The 19,142-nt window shown below is 38.0% G+C and overlaps 1 protein-coding gene across 8 annotated transcripts in view; it reads left to right on the plus strand.

The window, feature by feature from the left end:
* Positions 1-251: 251 nt before the first annotated feature.
* The window catches only part of YTHDC2 (YTH N6-methyladenosine RNA binding protein C2), a 34,777-nt gene continuing 15,886 nt past the window's right edge, over positions 252-19,142 (plus strand). For 5 of the 8 annotated variants that reach the window (XR_014939199.1, XR_014939200.1, XM_015849408.3 and 2 more), the window contains exons 1-17: positions 252-559; positions 814-904; positions 3,569-3,765; positions 5,819-6,018; positions 6,470-6,636; positions 8,122-8,224; positions 9,350-9,506; positions 10,998-11,105; positions 11,722-11,867; positions 14,170-14,305; positions 14,627-14,753; positions 15,688-15,753; positions 16,690-16,868; positions 17,049-17,145; positions 17,233-17,320; positions 17,410-17,490; positions 18,406-18,488. Coding sequence is in view for 5 of the 8 variants with exons in the window: in XM_015849408.3 (XP_015704894.1) it covers positions 346-559; positions 814-904; positions 3,569-3,765; positions 5,819-6,018; positions 6,470-6,636; positions 8,122-8,224; positions 9,350-9,506; positions 10,998-11,105; positions 11,722-11,867; positions 14,170-14,305; positions 14,627-14,753; positions 15,688-15,753; positions 16,690-16,868; positions 17,049-17,145; positions 17,233-17,320; positions 17,410-17,490; positions 18,406-18,488 (2,240 nt within the window). In the remaining 3 variants the exon portion in view is untranslated. Of the gene's footprint in view, positions 560-813; positions 905-3,568; positions 3,766-5,818; positions 6,019-6,469; positions 6,637-8,116; positions 8,225-9,349; positions 9,507-10,997; positions 11,106-11,721; positions 11,868-14,169; positions 14,306-14,626; positions 14,754-15,687; positions 15,754-16,689; positions 16,869-17,048; positions 17,146-17,232; positions 17,321-17,409; positions 17,491-18,405; positions 18,489-19,142 lie in introns of those variants that run through there. The other 3 variants (XR_014939201.1, XM_085528367.1, XM_085528368.1) reach the window with 3 other exon arrangements.

Consider the following 19,142-nt stretch of genomic DNA (forward strand, 5'->3'; position numbering starts at 1 on the left):
TAATATAAAGAAAAGTTTTGCGTCCACATTTAATATTGGCCTAAGCTTCCCTTTATTTCACTAACATTTCTCATTCCGCTGCCTACAGGAGGCTCCTCAGGGAAGGATAAAAAGCAGCCCCGTCCTGTCGGCAAAGGCCCCTCGATAGCCTGGACACCACACAGACCCTCCGGCCGAGGCCGCGCTGAGGGCGGAGCGCAGCGGCTCCTTCCCAGCGCCCCGCCTCACACACTGACGTACTGACGCTGCCCGACCCCGGCCGCGCAGGCGTCGGTGTAGCCGTTTGCCGGCGGTTGGAGGGGGCTGCTGTTTTGTGGTGTCGGTCCCCAGTGATTCCCAGTCTCCATGTACTCTCCCGGCAGCACCTCCCCGCAGCAGCACGATGGGGCCGCATGGGACGGCTCCGCGTCTGCCTGCTTCGCTGCTTCCCCCTCCGCCGCTTCCTCCTTCTCGTCGGGCCGCGGCCGCGGCAAGGGGTTGGAGGCTGTCCGCGTCTCTGAGGAAGTGGAGATCGCGGTGAACCTGGCGCTGGAGCGGTTCTGGTACAGCGATGATCAAGGTGGGGCGGCAAAGTGGCCAGGGGTTCTAGGGCGGGTGGCGGCGTTGTGTCCGCGGGGCTCGGGCCTGCGGGTGGCAGCGTTCGTTTGCCCCTCGGCAGCATCGGGTGCGATGTCTTGGCTTGCCGCGGTCCTACGGGGGGAAGGAGAGGCCCCTTCGCCGGGGGAATATAAATACGAGGGGCTCAGAGAACTGTCGACTTCGGGCATAGCGCATGTCGTGCTGCTACGTTTGTTTTCTGGGTTATCTTTGCAGAGATGGCGTTTCCTTCGTCTTTTACTTCTACCGAAAGAGCTTTTGTTCACCGACTGTGTCAGTCTCTGGGTTTGATATCTAAAAGTAAAGGGTGAGTTGGTATCTGGTTTTGTTTGCTGCAAATATTTGGAAACAGAACTATAAAATGCTACACATAATCGAGTGTATCCCACATTGTTACAGGGCATAGTAAGTCTGGGAGGAAACATGAGATAAGTGTGTTTGCATTTTGTCTAAGTTAACAAAGCTTTTGGCATGCTTTATTTGAGGCAGCTTGTCCTGTCTTGTGGATTTCACGAGTTCATCAAGTCCTCACCCAAGTCTGCTCTGTTATCTATGCCACTGTTACATCTGGGAGTTTTGAACAGAGCCTGACTACTTGTGCATCAAACAGTCTTCCAAAAGGGAATAAGGAGCCCATAGGCAGGTGTCACCACATGCTTTCCCCCCCCCCCCCCCCCCCCCCCCCCCACTCCTTTTATCCTCCTGTGATCTTTTGAAGAAGAAACTGACGTTTATTGACCATATGAGCTTATATATAAAAGCTGAGAATCCAGTTGCCAGGGACATTACAGTGGAAAAGCAATAGAAAAGGGAGTGGTACAGGAAGAACCTGGGTAGAGGGAGTGTCTTATTTGACGTGCAAGCTGTTGTAGAATCGTAGTATCATTGATTGTTGCTCTTTTTTGGTGGTACTGCATGATCCTTCCTGAAGGTGTGTAAAATGCTGATTTTTGGAGCTAGGTCAGGTAGAATAGACTTAGCTTGTGCAAGATTAGTTTATTGCTAATTAGTAAGAGGGCAAGGCAGTGAGAACTGAAACTAAGAATCCTTTTCTTGTACCTTATTCTTCCCAGACTCAACTTCAGTGTTGGTCTCCTTTTTCCTCCTCCCCACAAGCAAATCACGTGAATAGAGGATGGAGGCTGCTTTGTCTCTGCCACTCCTCCATGGTTGCTCTGTTCTCCTGCTCTGTTCCCCTATAGGCTAGTTCTGGGCTGTAAACCTGGAGCATCTCCTGCACTGATGCTGGTGCCTCTTGGGCTGTTTTTCTTAGATTTCTCACTCTCTCCCAGCTACTGTTGTGCAGCAGTTTTCCTTCTCTTAAACTCGCTTACCCAGAGCACACCCAGCATCAGTCATGGGTCAGTTTTGGGGCAGCTAGATCTGATTTGATATGTGGCAGCTGCTAGTTCTGCTCACAGGAGCCCCCCGTTACCAAAACCTCACTGCTTAAACCCAATACAATAATAAGATATCTGTTTACACATGACTGTGTATATAGCTCCCTATATGTATATACAGAGGATGCAGATGTCCTGAGTGACTGTTCCTGACCACATGGGGGCAGTAATAATCACCTAAACAAGCATGCATCAGTTTGCTCATCTGGTCAGGCTAAAAGTGGCTTTACAGAGGGCACACATATAACTGCATTTATTCACTTCTCATGTGAAAGAATATGTGCTGAATTGCAATTTAGAGGCCATTTTATGGGAAAACAACATCTAAAACATGGGTGAAGTGCAAGAAAAAAGCCAGTATATATTTCAAAAGAATAGGAGTAGTATCTATTTCAAATTAGAAGTAATTTCAAAACTAGTTTCATGTTTCTGCTATTCTCTTTTTTGTTTTTATAAAAAAATTGTGTGTGCATGTATGAAAAATAGCACAGGACAGTTCTTTTCTCATTGCAACCCAGGCTAGCCAGAAGGCTGGGCATATGTATTACTGAGCAGGAGGTGAATAGCATGGGGCTAGGGATGGAGGTTGTGCTGGCAGGGATGGAGTTACTGTTCACCACAGCCATTCTGTGCATTGCTCCTCATCTCTGGCTGGCATGGGACTGGCCTGGGCTGTTCCTGGAGGCTGTTCTGGCAGCTCCCAGACTCTCTCCAATGTGCCCAGAGCCTACAGGCTGAGGGGGTGTAGTGTGGTCAAAAGAAGATGGAGGGAGATGTGGGGAGTGCATATTGAGGCCTTACCCATTCCAAGATGTGGCCATATGTGTAGGGTAGGTGTATTGTCTCCCAGCTTCTTTCCGCTAACTAAACTGTCCTTATTCCAACCCATTTTGCTTGTTCTTTTGAACAGAGAGAGAGAGAAATGTGGCAGGGTTTAACTTGCCATTGGTGTGAAACCACTGCAGGTGCCTTTTATGTTTACTGGATATTAAGTTACTTTAAAAAATGTTTGTCTGGATTTGTTTGAAGCTTGGAATATTCATAGAGGGTTGTTTGTTTTTCTGTTACTTCTGCTTAGTAATTTCTTTTAACCTCTTACATGTTTCTGTAAATCAGTTCTGTGCAGTGCTTCTCAGTATTGATTGATACAGTGATTGATAGGCCTTGCTATCTTATAGAAAGTGAATATAGCAGTCAACATTTAAAAGAAAATTAGTAAGTAAAGCAGAATCACAGAATTGTAGGGGTTGGAAGGGGCCTCTAGAGATCATCGAGTCCAACCCCCAAAGCAGAGTTACTTTATGGAGACTGTGAGGTTGTACTGGGTGTAGTCATCCCAGTTCTGCAGTATGTTGCACTGACATATAGTAATAGTGAGTGGTTTTGATGTTGCATACTGAGAGCCTTTCTCTTAGATGTGTTATAATGCATAAGATGCTACTTGGAAATTTGTTTATCATGTTTTATTTGAAACTAATCTGACAGCTGTTTGGAAACACTGTTAGTCAAAGATCTTTACATAGAGCTAAATAGATCACTTATTTATAATTTATTTTTTTTCTCTCTCTCAGAAAAGGAGCAAATCGATATCTAACAGTCAGGAAAAAGAATGAATCTGAAGTAACTCATGCAGAAATGACTTGTTGTTTGACTACCAGAACGAAACAGGCTGTTCACAGTTTAATTCATAGATTTCCTCTCACAAATAAAGAACGAATAGAACTTCTGCCAAAGACGCGTCGAGGAAATGCATTTGCTGTTGAAACTGGTACGTGCTGTGTGTGACTTGAACCTCAATATTGCTTAGGGGAAAAACAATCCAAAACAACAAAACACAAGAAAAAAAACAGCGGTACCCAACTGCACAAAAAACCCATATTGATTTCCACCTCTTCTTGAGTACCATCTGGTGGACTTCTAGCCGAAATGGAGCCATTAATTTTTTTTCACCCTTAATTCTTAGTATAGCAAGTTTTCAGACTGGTTTCACAAGGAAGTTTAACTTGGTGTTAATGCCAGTCATACTTCGATGTATCACTTATGCCAAGTTACTTTTGAATCTAGCCAGTTCAACACAAATGTACTTGAAAGGATATTTTTCATATGTGGGAGCTCCTACATGTCCTGTAAGGTGGAGCTGAAAAGAGAAAGGCTATCAAGGTCACTGTGGAAGAACACACTGTGAGAATATAAGGCTGTTTGTTCTGCTTGTAGAAATTCATGTTTTTGATAAAATGGGAAGCTCTGTTTTGTTTTGTCTTCTAGCAGTAGAATGATCCCTCAGAGCTTACTGTTCAGACTTCTTGATTTCCAGAACATGAAAGAGTTCATCGAAAGACATACTTCTAATGCTTTGTTTGCTTAAGCAGAATGCTTCAAATAAGATGTGTGCCTTAGTGGTTTTATGTAAGGGTTTTGTTATGTTTCTATGCACAAAGATTTGTGCAGTGCACAGGAAAAACATCTACCAATATTCTCTTTCACCTGTTCTTTGCTCAAAGTGCTTCCTTTTATAGTTCTTTTTATAGGATGTTTCAGTTTTACAGTAGTTAAGTTCTTTGGGTATTCAGGTCAATTAAATGGTTAATGTTAATTAAAAGGTCAATGTTAGTTTATGTCTGTCTTGGTAAGGTAATACTTCTTGAAATTGAATATGTATGCTTGTTAATCATGTTATGTGTATGTCATTGAATTTACAACAAGCTTTTAATTCTTCTGAAAAAAACAATGGGATTTTAGAATTAGCATTTATGGCAGTGAGTTTGAAGTAGCGCTAAAGACTTGCAGCTTCTATGAATACTTAAACCTTGCTTTCTGGTATGTGGCAGTGTGCTGTCTAGGCCTAGGAATCTAGATCAGTCTTACTGACTAGAACATCATGTAAAATAAGACCTACTGGAATGAGGTAATAGAAGACTACAGAGAATACGGAAGAGTAGATATGAATCACAGTCAAGTTTGTTTTTTTTTCCTCGGAACTCGCAGAATGACAACTGTAAGGAGTTGGAAGGAACCTCTGGAGATCATGTAGTCTAACGGCACTTCTAAATCACCCTTCTTTTTAATCCACCTCGTGATACCTTGTGCCTTCTTTGCCACAAGGATGCTCTGCTGCCTCATGATTGACCCGTTGTCCATCAGGATATCCATTTCCTTCTCTGTGGAGCTCCTTTCCAGTGTTTCTGCACCTGACTTCTACTGGTACATACTGTTATACCTCCCAAGGTATAGCACTCTACACTTGGCCATGTTGTACTCCTTAAGGTTCCTTTCTACCCAACTTTTCAGCCTGTCCAAGACTCACTGAATGGCAGCACAGCCTTCTGGTCTGTTAGCCACTCCTCCCAACTTTGTATCATTAGACTTGCTCAGGGTGCATTTTATCCTTTTATTCAGGTCATGGATAAAGGCACTGAACAAGACTGGATCCAGGATTGCTAGAGAATCCCCTGTAGCTATACTGAGAAAAATCTCATTTTCCAGTTTGGGATATCTTTGGAGTTCTGTTCATTTAACTCTACAGTGAATATTTCTAGGCAAACTGTGGAGGTGTAAATGTGATTAAAAACCAAGAAAGTAAGTCTAGTTTTGTTCAAAATATGTTTGGAAGTAATAATTCCTTTGAACAATATTTGTTTCAAACACCATAGCAGAAACACAGTATTATGAATATTTCTTTTAAATATTTGATGGGTTCATCACTTTATTTGTGGGGATGCATACCAATTTTCATTTTTGTGATAGGTGAGTAATATTTTAATGACTTACCTTTGTAGCAATCCCTTTCTATCTATAGCTGAATTGTCATGTTCTCTCCACAGAAAGCAAAGAAGTTGGGAAGACAAGTGGAAGGCTCAGCAGTGGTATTCCTCAAGTCCCACTGAAAAGAGGGGAGTCGGAATATGACTCTTTTAGGCAATCATTGCCAGTTTTTGAAAAGAAGGAGGAAATTGTCAAAATAATAAAGGAAAATAAAGTTGTTCTCATTGTAGGAGAGACTGGATCAGGAAAAACTACTCAAGTATGTTTTTCATTAAAATAAAAGATGTCAGTATTTACATGAAACTAATGCGATTTTAGAAAATGTTTATGTAATAAGGGATTTAATTATGCTGATTTTTAGAATTTTGTTTTCCTGTTTAGTAAGGTGTTGTATTTGAAGTATGAGGAAGTGAATTAAAACACTAGGCCAGCATACATTTATTAAAAATATAAAAGATTCTGCATAATTTTATGATGAAATTCTAGCTTTTCAGTAGAGGAATTTGAATGATTTAAAATAATGGAGCTATTATTGTGTTTAGTTGTTTTTCTTTTGAAGTTAGTTCTGGGTCAAGAGTAGAATATTGTGAAAGTTTTGCAATCTGCTTAGTATTGTGATATTATTATTATTGCTTCACTTTTTAAGAATTAAAACACTTCTAGCTTCATCAAACTAACAAGTACTTTGAAATTTATTTTTTTTAAAATAGATTCCTCAGTTCCTTCTTGATGACTGCTGCAAAAATGGAATTCCCTGTCGTATATTTTGCACTCAGCCAAGACGTTTGGCAGTTATTGCTGTGGCTGAAAGAGTGGCAGCCGAAAGAAGAGAAAAGGTTGGCCAGACAGTTGGTTATCAGATCCGATTAGAAAGCAGGTACTAACAAGATATTTTTAAGGCAGCTGATCTTGTGTTCACATGTATGTTAAAGCTACAGTATTTTGGGGGTTACAACATAGAAAACAGTATATAAATTATAGGTAGGGTATGTTGTTTCGGGCAATTGAGAATTTGCAATAGATAGATTTCCTTCTACAGGTCACAGTATCAAGTAGTAAGCTTTCTTATTTAGGTGAATCAGAGGCATATTCATTTGATTTCTACTTGTGGGGAGAGAGGAATCTTTTGTATCGTCTTCAGAGCAACTATATGTTTTCTTCTTTTTTCCCCAGTCATATATTGGAAAGTTCTGTAAGCTTTGACAAAATGTAAGAGAACTAGAACTTTGACAAACTTCATGGTCACAGTTTGTAGCAAATACAATGGCAAAGGGAATGTCTGGCTCTGTTTCTTATATGAAGGTAACACATAGCTGATGAAAGAAGAATTTGAGTGTGTCTATGAAAACTTAGAAGCCTACTAAGAGATTTAAAGAGCTAGTGAAGATCAGTTGCAAGTGAGGTGGATGGTTAATATGTGGGAGTATTACAGTAGCTGAATAGGAACAAACCGTAGGCCAGATCAAGATCAAGAAATATTGAAAGTAGTGTGGACCATCTTTTAAAAAAAAAAAAAGAGAGTAAGTAAGGTTCTTGAGAGAGAGAGAGGTCAGTATTTCAGTATTTCCAATGCTGGTTAAAAACAACGACAGCAAAAAACCAAGATGGGACAATGGAGCACTTGTGTTACTAAGTGTTAGGGAGCAGTGGTGATTTCTGGAATAGGAGGCTGAAGAGTGATCCATCTTGGATATGTTCATTTGATTTAGTAGGATGTAGAGGAATTTCTGTAAGCAAAGTATGAATGATGAATTGCAAACTGGGAAGGTGTATGGTAAGTAGAGAGTTCACGTGCCTCCAAGAAAGGAAGTGTGGAGTATGACAGTAAGAGATTTTTGAGAACTTTAACTGTCAGTACTGGAGAAAGCAGTGGCAACAACTGATTTTTACTTGCACAGCTAATTCCCAGAACTACTAAAACAGTGACATTTTTCCTCTTGAGGGAAAAAAATGATGCATTTGGAAAGCATCAACTGGTTTTATTTGGTTCAGTCAGGTACAGGGAAATGTAAATAATACAGTCCCAAGTATATGCGGAAAAATTGGAAACTGTTTTTGCAAAATAATCCGAGTGAATCTTCTACATAGAGGCTCTCAAAATTCACTTTTATTTGCTTGTATGTTTATTGAAACATGAATTTAGTGTCTGATGATTTGAAATATAAGCACTAGAATTCTGTAGGTGTTCTCTGCAAATAAGGGTAGTTTAAAATTACACAGTATTGTTGAATTAATTGGTGAGATAATCTCATTCCAGTTCTGGTGAATAGCTGTTCAATCCTTCAGTTTTTAATAAATAATGAAAAGGTAACCTGTGTTTGAATGACGCAAGTCTGAAGTATCTTCATGAACTGTTCAATAGGGTTTCTCCAAGGACACTGTTAACGTTTTGCACTAATGGCATACTGCTTCGCACACTAATGGCAAGAGACAGTGCTCTATCAACAGTAACACACGTTATTATGGTAAGAATCCTGTTGAATTTTATGTGAAGTGAAGCAATATGTATTACTTGTTTAATTTATTTTCCCGATTAAGCATATGAAATGTTTTTATTTGGGCAGAATCTGATTATTTTTTCTTTACTTACTTTTTCATCTTGGAATGTGTACCTTTTTGATTAAAGTATCTTATTTTTATGCTCATGATTGCATTTAATTCTAGAATTATGAAGCAGTTGTGAAGGACAGATGTCTAAACATTGCTGTAGGTTTTTGTTTCTTTTTCTTGTCAGAAAACATGGAAGCTTTAGGCATATGTATATATGATCCACCATTAATCTGTCAGAATTTCTTGTATTATGTAGATACTTCTGCAGTACCAGTTTAGCAGTTGATTTGTTATCACAAACGTTTTCAAAACAAAGAGTAATGTAATTTCTGTTGTGGGGACTGAGAACTCAGTGAAACCAGGGTATATAATTGTCTTGAAACATTTTTCCACAGCCGAAAACATAAAAATCAAAATAATTGTAGTTACTCACCTGTTTACTGAAAGTATAAGGATGTTTCATGTTCTTGATTCCACCTTAAAAAGTGTTTGGCTTCCTACTTGATAAATTCATGATGTGAAAGAGAATAAAACACATCAAGTAAATAATTACTTTAATCATTCATATGTCTTATCCGCTGTTAAGCTTTGTACTTTGAACCTAAGCAACCTCATTTATTTTCTGATTATGTGGTATTACTCATTCTTTTAAATGCTTCAACTCAAAAAAAGTCTGTTAAAACAAGATCTGTGGGAACTTTGGTTCGTGTCAGTATCTTGGAGATGATAATTTTTCAAAGAGAATTAGAAAAGTTTCAGAAATGCACTTCATAGAATCGTAGAATGGTTTGAGTTGGAAGCAACCTTTAAGATCATCAAGGATCATTCAGCTTCTGAAATCAAGTTATCTCTTCCTTATTCATTAACAGCAGTCTGCTCCAGTATCTTTGTGAAACTTGGAAAAACTTTTTTACTTGAATATTTTCTTTTTAAAAAGTGCTTAGTTAAACCAAGCTGGAATTGTGCATTTCAGTGCATCTTGTTTAAAATTCCTGTTTGTGAATGTTTAGTTACTGGTTTCTGTTTTCCTTTTATTTTAGGATGAAGTACATGAGAGGGATAGATTCAGTGATTTCTTGTTAATAAAACTGCGAGATATAGTGCAAAACCAGAGTAATTTAAAACTAATCATTTCTAGTGCTGCTCTAGATGTGAATCTCTTTGTTAAGTATTTTGGAAGTTGCCCAGTAATACACAGTAAGTATCTGTGAACTCTTGAATTTGAGTATACCTGTATGGCACTGTCCGTGCTAGTTCATCTGAACAAGGTAACATGGACACTGAGTGAGAAAAATATTTGTTCTTTTTGCTTTTTTAAAGGTGTTTTTTGTTTTTTGTTTTAAGTTTACTGTTGTAATTTTTTTAAGATCTGTTTGCAACTGTTTCAGAGTGAAGTATGTTATTGCTAGAAGCACTGTGTGTAGATGCCTTGTCTCCTGACGCTCAGCTCAAGAAAAGGAGTTGTTCTTAGTTTACTGATCTGCAGGATGAGAAAGTCAGCATGTTAAGTCCTTGAGTTCTGAAGAGTATGATACATTTTAACTAATTCCAGTTTTAGTTTTTCAGGCCTGGGAGGCTGCTGTTTGTAACTGGATAAAACACAGACTCTACCTGGTGACTTCAGAAATACAGACCTAGGCAATTTGTTTTTTATCATGTTTTAATCACATAATTAATTATTTCCAATGAAAACTGTCAACTGTTAATCCAGGTAAAATTTGGGAAAAGATGTGATACTTTATGTTCAGGCTTAATAATCTGTAGTTAGATTACATTCAAGTATTAATAATTGGATCATTAATAAAGGTAAGGTGTGGGAGATGTGGATTTTTTTCATTTTTTCCACATTCTGAGCTTGCAGACCTCCTGCATGAGCGACCTGCTTATTTTGATTTTTCAACAATAACATCCATGTATTATACATTAGTATGTACAGGTAGTATATAAGAAGAAGGTTTTGAGCAGTCTAAACTCAGCTATGGCAAATGTCAAAAGGACCAGAAATCTAGAGAATTCTTTTTTTCCTCTAAAAAAGGATCTTGTCATGTCTGTTAGAATGGTTTAGAAAATAGTGATACTGGAAGAGAAATAGGGGTAGATTCTCAGGGGATAAAGACTGTTTGGATTGTCTGGCTTGTCAGGCCTTTCTTATGAAAGAAGGGCTAAAGTAGCTGAAGAAACTGAGTGTATCTTTCGTACTTGTCTTGAGCAAAGCATTTTTGTATGAAGTGACAAACTTCTTATGGAATACTACATTAAAACAGTGTTATGTTTGTAATCCAGGTGACAATCTTACAACAAAAATACTAGTTTTCTTTTTGTCTTTGTCTTTTTTTCTGTTTGTCTTTGATAAAACTTGTATGAATATACTGTGAAACATGTGGATTTCTTTCCAGGATGCTTAGATAGCTTTGAAGAGGTTACTTAAAAACAATACACATAACTGACACTTCCCTTCTAAATCCTCTTTTGTTTTGTGGCTCAGCAATCTTGAGAGGGCAAACTCTCAGATATTCTTAAAGGATGTTTTTTTGTTTGTTTGTTTGTTTTGTTAAGGAAAATGATAATTCCTTAAACCTTCTGCTTTTAACTTCTTAAAAAATAAATATTTACAAAAAGTCATCTTCTAATTAAGATTGTCGTTAGAATTAAGGGATATCTAACTTTGTTAGTTATTTGTTCTTGCAGTCCAGGGAAGACCATTTGAAGTTAAAGAGATGTTTTTGGAGGACATTTTACGAAGCACTGGATATACAAACAAAGAGATGATAAAATACAAAAAAGAGAAACAGCGAGGTTGGTATGTTTCTTAATTGTAAGAATGGGCACTGAGGCTTACTGAGTATTGAGGATAATGAAATAGGATGATTCTGTTTTATTTAAAAGCTGGAATATTAAATGAGATATGATTAAATAACAGCAACTGTCTTTAAACTTATAATGTTGACATTATTGAAGTTGTTTTTTTAATTAAAAAATCTTTCAATGGGGTATACTTTTTGCTTTCAGTAGATAAATGTTTTGCATATGTTATGGTATGTATTTGCTTGTAATTGTTACCTCCATGAGAAATACAGAACAAGATGATATGTTGTACATTCAGGTACAAATTGAATTGCAACCATTCATCCACTGTGCAGGATTTTGTACGTTTTGCACTGAAATAGCTCCTGTTAGCAGCATCTGAACAATATTTTTTACCATACTCTTTGAATAGACATATGCAGTCATAAACCTTGTGCTTATGATATAAATCATAGAATTTATATTGGAATGGTGCCAGCATTCTTGATTGGATAAAAGAGAATGCTGTAGGTTAACTTGTGATTTGATGTAACTATTTTTGTATTTGAAAGCAATAAATAATTAAAGGGATTACAAAACTATTTTGGTAATATTTTGTACCTTCTAGAAGAAAAACAGCAAAGCACTCTCACTGAGTGGTGTTCTGCTCAAGAAGATAATAGCAACCCAGAGTCACAGAGAAGATCTGTTGCAAATGTATCTGAAGAGTATAATGTTCTGGAGAGCAGTGGGGATGCAGCATTTAATAATCTGGTAAGTTTTTTTCTTTGTTGGAATAAATGTTTTAGATTTATGTGGTTAATTTTTTAAAAACCTGTTTCTAAAGACATTGTGAAAATTATGTACTTAGATGGTTTGGGATCATCTAAGAATTGTGTGTGCACAAGCCTGTAGTATTTGGTGAGGTGCATCTGAAGGTACTGAGGAAAGTAGCAGATGAAATTGCTGTGTGTCATCTTTGAGAAGTCATTATAAAACTGTCAGTGACTGGATAAGAAGAAATAAACCCCATTACTAAAAAGATGGCGAAGAAAGACCTGTGGAACTACAGGCCACTCATTCTCTGTACCTGACAAGATCATAGAGTGCATCCTTCTATAAACTTCTATAAACCCATTTTGGCCTGTCTCTTCTGGCCAATGTACCTGTAGAAGGTTTTCTTATTGTTTTTCACATCCCTTGCCAAGTTCAGTTCTGCCTGCACCTTGGCTTTCCTGATCCCACCTCTGTAAGTCCAGACGACATCCCTGTATTCTTCCCAGGTGACACAGCCTTGTTTCCGGAGTTTGTACATCCCTTTCTTCGCCCTCACTTCTCTCAGCAGGTCCTTGCAGAGCCATGCCAGTTTCCTACCTCGTCTGCTCACTTTCTTATTCAGAGGGATGGAGACCTCTTGTGCTTCCAGGAGGGCATCCTTGAAGAGCAGCCAGCTCTCCTTAACATCCTTGTCTTTAAGGACAGTGCGTCAGGGGATCTTGGCCAACAATCTCTTGAGCAGCTTGAAGTCTGCTCTTCTAAAGTTCAGGGTCCTGACTCCACTCTTTGCCAGGCCCACATCCCTCGAGATCACAAACTTGACCAGGTCATGGTCACTGCAGCCCAGACTGCCTCCAACCTTGACGCCTTTGATGATCTCCTCCGCATTGGTGAGCAGCAGGTCCAGCAGCGCTTCACCTCTGGTTGGTCTGTCCAATACCTGGACCAGAAAGTTATCATCAGTGGATTCCACGAACCTTCTGGACCTCTTGCAGCTTGCTGTGTGGTCTTTCCAACAGATGTCCAGGTGGTTGAAGTCTCCCACCAGAATGAGAGCCCGTGAGCACGATGCCTCACACATCTGGAGTAAGAAAGCCTTGTCAACAGCCTCCCCTCGATCAGGTGGCCTGTAGTATACCCCTATCACCACCTGACCTTTATTAGTCCCATCTCTAATTCTAACTCACAGGCTCTCAACCTGTTCCTGACTGTTTCTCATAGGGAGCTCCTCACAGTCTAGCCACTCTCTGACATAGAGGGCAACTCCCCCACCCTTCCTACCTCACCTGTCCCTTCTAAAGAGCTGATAGCTATCAATAGTAGTATTCCAGTTGTGGGAGTCATCCCACCATGTTTCTGTGATAGCAACAAGTTCATAACTTTTGGAGTGCATCACAGTTTCCAACTCCTCCTGCTTATTCCTCAGGCTGCGTGCATTGGTATAGAGGCACTTCAGCCAGGCTATCCATCTCACCGCCTTTATAGGGAATCTAGGATCCTTCTCTAGATAGAATCAGTTTACTGAAGATGTTGACTTTGTTGCTAGATATCAGAAGGAGGTGGACCTTTTGGGATGGGTCCAGATGCAGCTACAAAGATAAATAGGGGGCTAAAGCACCTCTTTTTTTGAAGGTGGTCTAGGTGAGCTGGGCTTGTTCCGCCTAGAGAAGAAAGGGTAACAGGGGGACTTGAAGGGGGTTTGCAAGAAAGATGGTGGTGGCACTCTATCAACAAGTATGGAGTTAGGACAAGGTTTAATGTCTTTAAACTAAAAGAGGACAGATTTAGTTTACGCGTTAGGAAGGATTTCTTTACTCAGAGAGTGGTGAGGCTGCATATGCTTTATGACTGGAGTTGTTCAAGGCCAGGCTGAATGGGATTTTGGGTAAGCCAATCCAGTTGGTGTGCACATGGCTGGTATTAGAACTGGATGATCTTTAACATCCATTCTATCCCCAGTCTTTTGGTATTATTCCTGTTGACTTTTCTATTCTAGAAGACTATTAACCCATTCTACATTTTATCCTTTTTTTTTTTTTTTAATAAAAAAAAATTCGGACAAACTATCCTAAAATGAAGCCAAAGTATGCTTTTCATTGTGATGTTTTTAAATATATTTTTTTTAGATCTAGTGGTTAGTCTGATACTGTTTTAAGTTCTTGCACAAAGTACCATAAGCATATTAACTCATGACTTAATCCTGTTTTTCTAGTTGTTTAAAAACTCACCTGTGAGAATAAAGACAAAAGAACTTCTTGAAGAGATTCATCATTTAAATTTTGTTCCTTTTTCTCTTCAGATTGAAAAAGATACAAGTTGTCTTGAACCATGGTTAATAAAAGAAATGGATTCTTGTCTTTCTGACATCTGGTTACATAAAGATATCGATTCCTTTGCTCAGGTGTTCCATTTCATCTTAACTGAAAATGTCAGTGGTGAGTTGTTTTTGTTTATCTTGTTACACAAGGAAAAAAAGAAATTACAAAGTGACTTTATTTTCTGTGGCTTTATCTCTTCTGAAGTGTTATTTTTTATTCCTTATGTTTGCCTATTTGAAAAATGAATGCATTACATAATCCACTAACTGTTCCCTTATTTGTTACCATTCTTGTTTGGGAGTATTGACAAATAGGCTAATACTATTTTAGAAATGCTATAAATTCACATGAATTAACTGGTGGATGAGAAGTCATATTCTTGTTTTGTTTAGATGAAAAAAGTGTATATTGTTTTTGTTAATTTGTTCTACTTCTCAGTTGATTATAGGCACAGTGAAACCAGTGCAACTGCACTTATGATCGCTTCAGGGAGAGGCTTTCTAAGTCAAGTAGAGCAACTGATCAGTATGGGAGCAAGTGTCCACTGCAAATCATCCAATGGCTGGTAAAAACAAACAAATGAAGTGAAAGAGATTTATTTCCCAATATAAAAATGAGAACTTAAAACATATAACAGAATTTTTAATTTAGTGATATATCAGAGTGCTGTAGGTGGTGTTAAGTTTTAATAGTCACAGTAATTTAGAGTTTGTTTCATCAGATTGTTTTCCATAAATTCTAAGATAATTTGCAGGCAGTGTCTAAAATAGTTTACATACTTCTGCTTTCAAGGAACCTGATGTAACCTCTGATTAGCAAAATACGGAAATCTTTCTTAATAGATTTAATTCAATTAAAAAAAAAAAAAAAAAAAGTGTTGTGGCTGCAGGTATATTGTAGCATGTAAGAAAATCCCTGTTAATATCTAAAAATTCAGATTTTTATTACCGTGGATTTATCTTTAGAAAACAGGAGCCTACTGTAAATCATTGTAGTGTGGAAGGGTAAGAGTTAGGATTCTAGGTGTCATTTGAAAAATTAGAGAAGGAATACAGTTTAAAAAGAAAACAGAATGATCTGCTTTGTGAAGAGAATGGTTTCCATAAGATATCAAAAAGCTCAGCATTTTTAGATGTTTTGGAGAAAAACATCTAAATTCTTGAGATGATTTGAAGGAGTTAATAAAAGGACCCTTAGAAAGGCATGGCTTAGCTGTACACGTTGATTTTTGTTTGAAGGAATGTCGAATTCTACTCCTTCCTTTTTGTGTATTTGCATGTATTGCTGTGTAGAGGTAATGTTCACATTGATAAAAATTTGCAACTATTTAAAAATCATGTGGCTACTTACTATACGCATTTTTGTATTGGGAAAGATTCAGATCTGTCAGTAAAGTTACTACTTAAATGGTAATGGAGGAATGATAGAATAGTGCAGTGTGTCAGCTGTCATCTCACGTATCTTTTGAAGTGATAAGGACTATTATGCAACTCTTTCAGGATGGCTATAGACTGGGCTAAGCACTTTGGACAAACAGAGGTGGTTGACCTGTTGGAATCTTACAGGTAAGCTATGGCTGCTTTGCTAAAACAATTGTTTAACGTAGTATGTGAACTTCTGTGCCTGCCACATTTTTATCAGAACAATTTTTAGTTCTATGTGCTCTAAAATAGGACCTAAACAGCAAGATTCGTAGCTCCTATGATAAATATGGTGTACAAACTTCTTTCTGCCATTAGCTTTTGTTGTCCTCTGTCATCATAGTTGGAATTTCCATGTCTAGTCAAAATATGGTTATGGTAACTTACAGAAATATGTAGGTTGTGTTGCAAGTAATGCCTCCTACTTATTTCCATGGCAATGGCAACAGATACGAAGAGCACAACAACACTACTTGATAGTGCTCAGCTACAGAGCACTAATTTTGCAGCACCATTAGCTGATTGACATGGATGAGCTGATCAAGGTGCTCTTTATTGTGAGATGTGGCAACTGTGGATGGCTGTCCGGAACCTGACTTGTTTTTTCACATCACTGTAGCCGCTGCTGAAGTGTACCTGCCACTGCCTCACTTTACTAACATCCACTGTTCGGTCTCCATGAATGTTCAGCAAGCCAGTGAGTGCCATTTTTTCCTCATGGAGTAATTCAACAATGCAGCCTTGTGTCAGATGCCCTTTTGTCAGACTTCCCCTCTGCTGTTGTCTGTTACATAGCAGAAGAATGTAATGGAATGTTGGTTGTAAGGTTCAACCTCTGCTGCCAACGTCTGCCTCTGATGACACTGGCCAGCATAATAAAGCAGGAGGTGTTACTTGTGGAGCAGCCCTCGTATAGGAGGAGATACTGTTTCTGTGCCATGTTTCCAAAATAAGCGTCAGAAGTGAAAATAGTGAATCTATGGTGTTTTATTCAGTGTTGTTGATGCATTATATACCTACATTAAAATTACTTTGTGTGCAAGTAACATTAATTCTGTGCTGAATATTTATATGTTTTAGTGCTTCAGTGGAATTTGGAAATCTGGATGAAAGTTCTCTGGTCCAAGCAGGTGGTAATGACCTTGGAGCAGAGGACAGAGAATTGTTGAAAGCTTATCATCACAGTCTTGATGATGAGAAGGTGGATCTGGACCTGATTATGCACTTACTTCACAACATTTGCAGTAGTTCTGATGGGGGTAGGTGTACATACACAGTCTCATGTTATTGCTGCAGATTCAAATTCTGATTCTGTTGTTTTTCAGTAATACCAGAAAGGGATGACCTTCTGGTTAGCAGTGCACATAGTACTAACTTGTATTTTTATGTATTTGAAGTGAATGTTTGGTTAAATGTTGTAAATTGATTCTGTTTTTCAGGATCAATTTTAGTATTTCTTCCTGGATATGATGAGATAATTAGCTTGAGGAACCGTATTATTTTTGATGACAAGAGATTTGTTGATAATGCTCACAGGTAAAATTTCTTAGTTTTCACTGTTGCCTTTAGGTTTTTATTTTTTCCCTTTAAATGTACTTAAGAACTACTCTTTTTCTGCATTAGATACCAAGTATTCATGCTTCATTCAAATATGCAGACTTTGGATCAGAAAAACGTGCTTAAAACTCCACCTTCTGGCATCCGCAAAATAGCAAGTATCAGATGACTTCTTCAGATACCAATCTATGTAGTCTTTGCTTTTACAGTTACGGTAGTGTTTTTGTTTTTTTTTACTTGCAGATTCTTTCTACTAATATTGCGGAAACCAGTATCACAGTCAATGATGTTGTATTTGTTATTGATTCGGGAAAGATGAAAGAGGTATGATTGGCTTAAACTTTCTTCGGGAAGTAAATTTCTTAAGATTATTTTAAAATTATAATACAAATCTGTAACTTTTGGGGAAGTAGTGTTTTTTATTGGCAGTTTAAAAAACCTGGTACATGTAAAGTAAAAAAATGTGTTGAGAAGTTTTGACATCCCTTTTCTTTATAACAATGATTTCTTTATAATACAGATGAAAAAAATTGCTTTGTGACAGCCAGCTGCTTAAAAACCCTGGAAAAGCTACTGCTAAATACAAAAGTAACTCAGCCCTTCTGCTTGTATGTTAATTGAAGTCCATTAGTTTAGACCCTCATCTTCCTGTGAGCTGGAGAATACTGGGAGTTCTCTTTTTTTTCTTTTATTGTATCTGAATCAGGTGTAATCCAGTATTAAGTTTTCAAATGTTTATGGTATGCTGAATGCCCCTTCACTAGTGGCTTGTCAAATAAACACAAATGATGTAATTAAAGAACTATTCAAGACTTAATGTATGGAGTAGAAAATATTAGATTTCATGGGATGTTCATTCAGCAAATCAATCAACTTCTTGTATTTATACAAGTATCTTGTATTTCTGTACCAAGTACTGGAAGACTAGAACATAATTTCCAGTCAAGGAAATGAGCAAAACGTATTTTTGCTTTCTGTGATAGTGCAAAGCACAACTCATCATTTCTTTACTTATCCTAGGAAGTTTCTGATTTAGAAAACTGTAGCACAAAGATATTGCTGAAGAGGTCGCATAAATCCACCTACAACAAAGTACTTTAGAATATAACTGTGTGCTAGAAGCTAGTGGTGCTTAGTATCATTTTTAGGAGAGCATCTGTTGATGATCTAGGTCATTAGTAATTTTTCTTTCATGTACCCTATTAAATCTTTTTTTATTTCCTTGCTTTTCTTTTTTAGAAGTCTTTTGATGCACTGAGTTGTGTTACAATGTTAAAAACTGTGTGGATTTCAAAAGCCAGTGCTCTGCAGAGAAAAGGGAGGTAATAAGTACTTCATACTTATTTTTATCTTGCAAGAATCCACTACCCTGTATGCTAAGGGTAAAGTACTAAATGTAAGAGGAACAGTGCTGGATAACAATACTGCACAGTCCAGTATAGACTTTGACAATGGCCAGTATTAATTTTTTATGGAAAAAGCAAGGGTCAGCATATGCTTCCTTGGAGTAATTTCCCAATAGAAGTGTGACTTGGGAATCAAAAAAATTCTTGACTTCTGTTCTTCCCATTGCTGGGTCAGGGCTATGTGGAATAAATAACTACATTTGCTTCTACAGTATTGGTATTAGTCTGTTGGAATTTCAGGGTGCTTGCGAGTGTTTGCTGTTTGACCCCTCACTCAGTTGTTCAGTCCTTGCTGTACTTTTTACTCTGTATTGACTCTCAGCTTCTTGGGGCACATTGAGGGCCTTTTACCAGAGGAAGAATTGAATATATTCCTTATAGCAAAAACAATGTGATTTGGATTGACCTACGGTTAGAAAACAAACAAAAAAACCCCAACACTTCAGATGTTCAGCGACTGCTTACTTAACATGTTTTAGTTTCTCTAGATCATCCAGTGTTAGGCTAAAATCGTAATAGCAATTATCAAAAGTAGTTCATTTTCTAGAAGCCCCTTGCTTCAAGTGTGGT

The sequence above is a fragment of the Coturnix japonica genome, chromosome Z (genome assembly GCF_054131305.1).
Source record: "Coturnix japonica strain WE chromosome Z, WE-NBRP24, whole genome shotgun sequence".
NCBI lineage: Eukaryota > Metazoa > Chordata > Aves > Galliformes > Phasianidae > Coturnix > Coturnix japonica.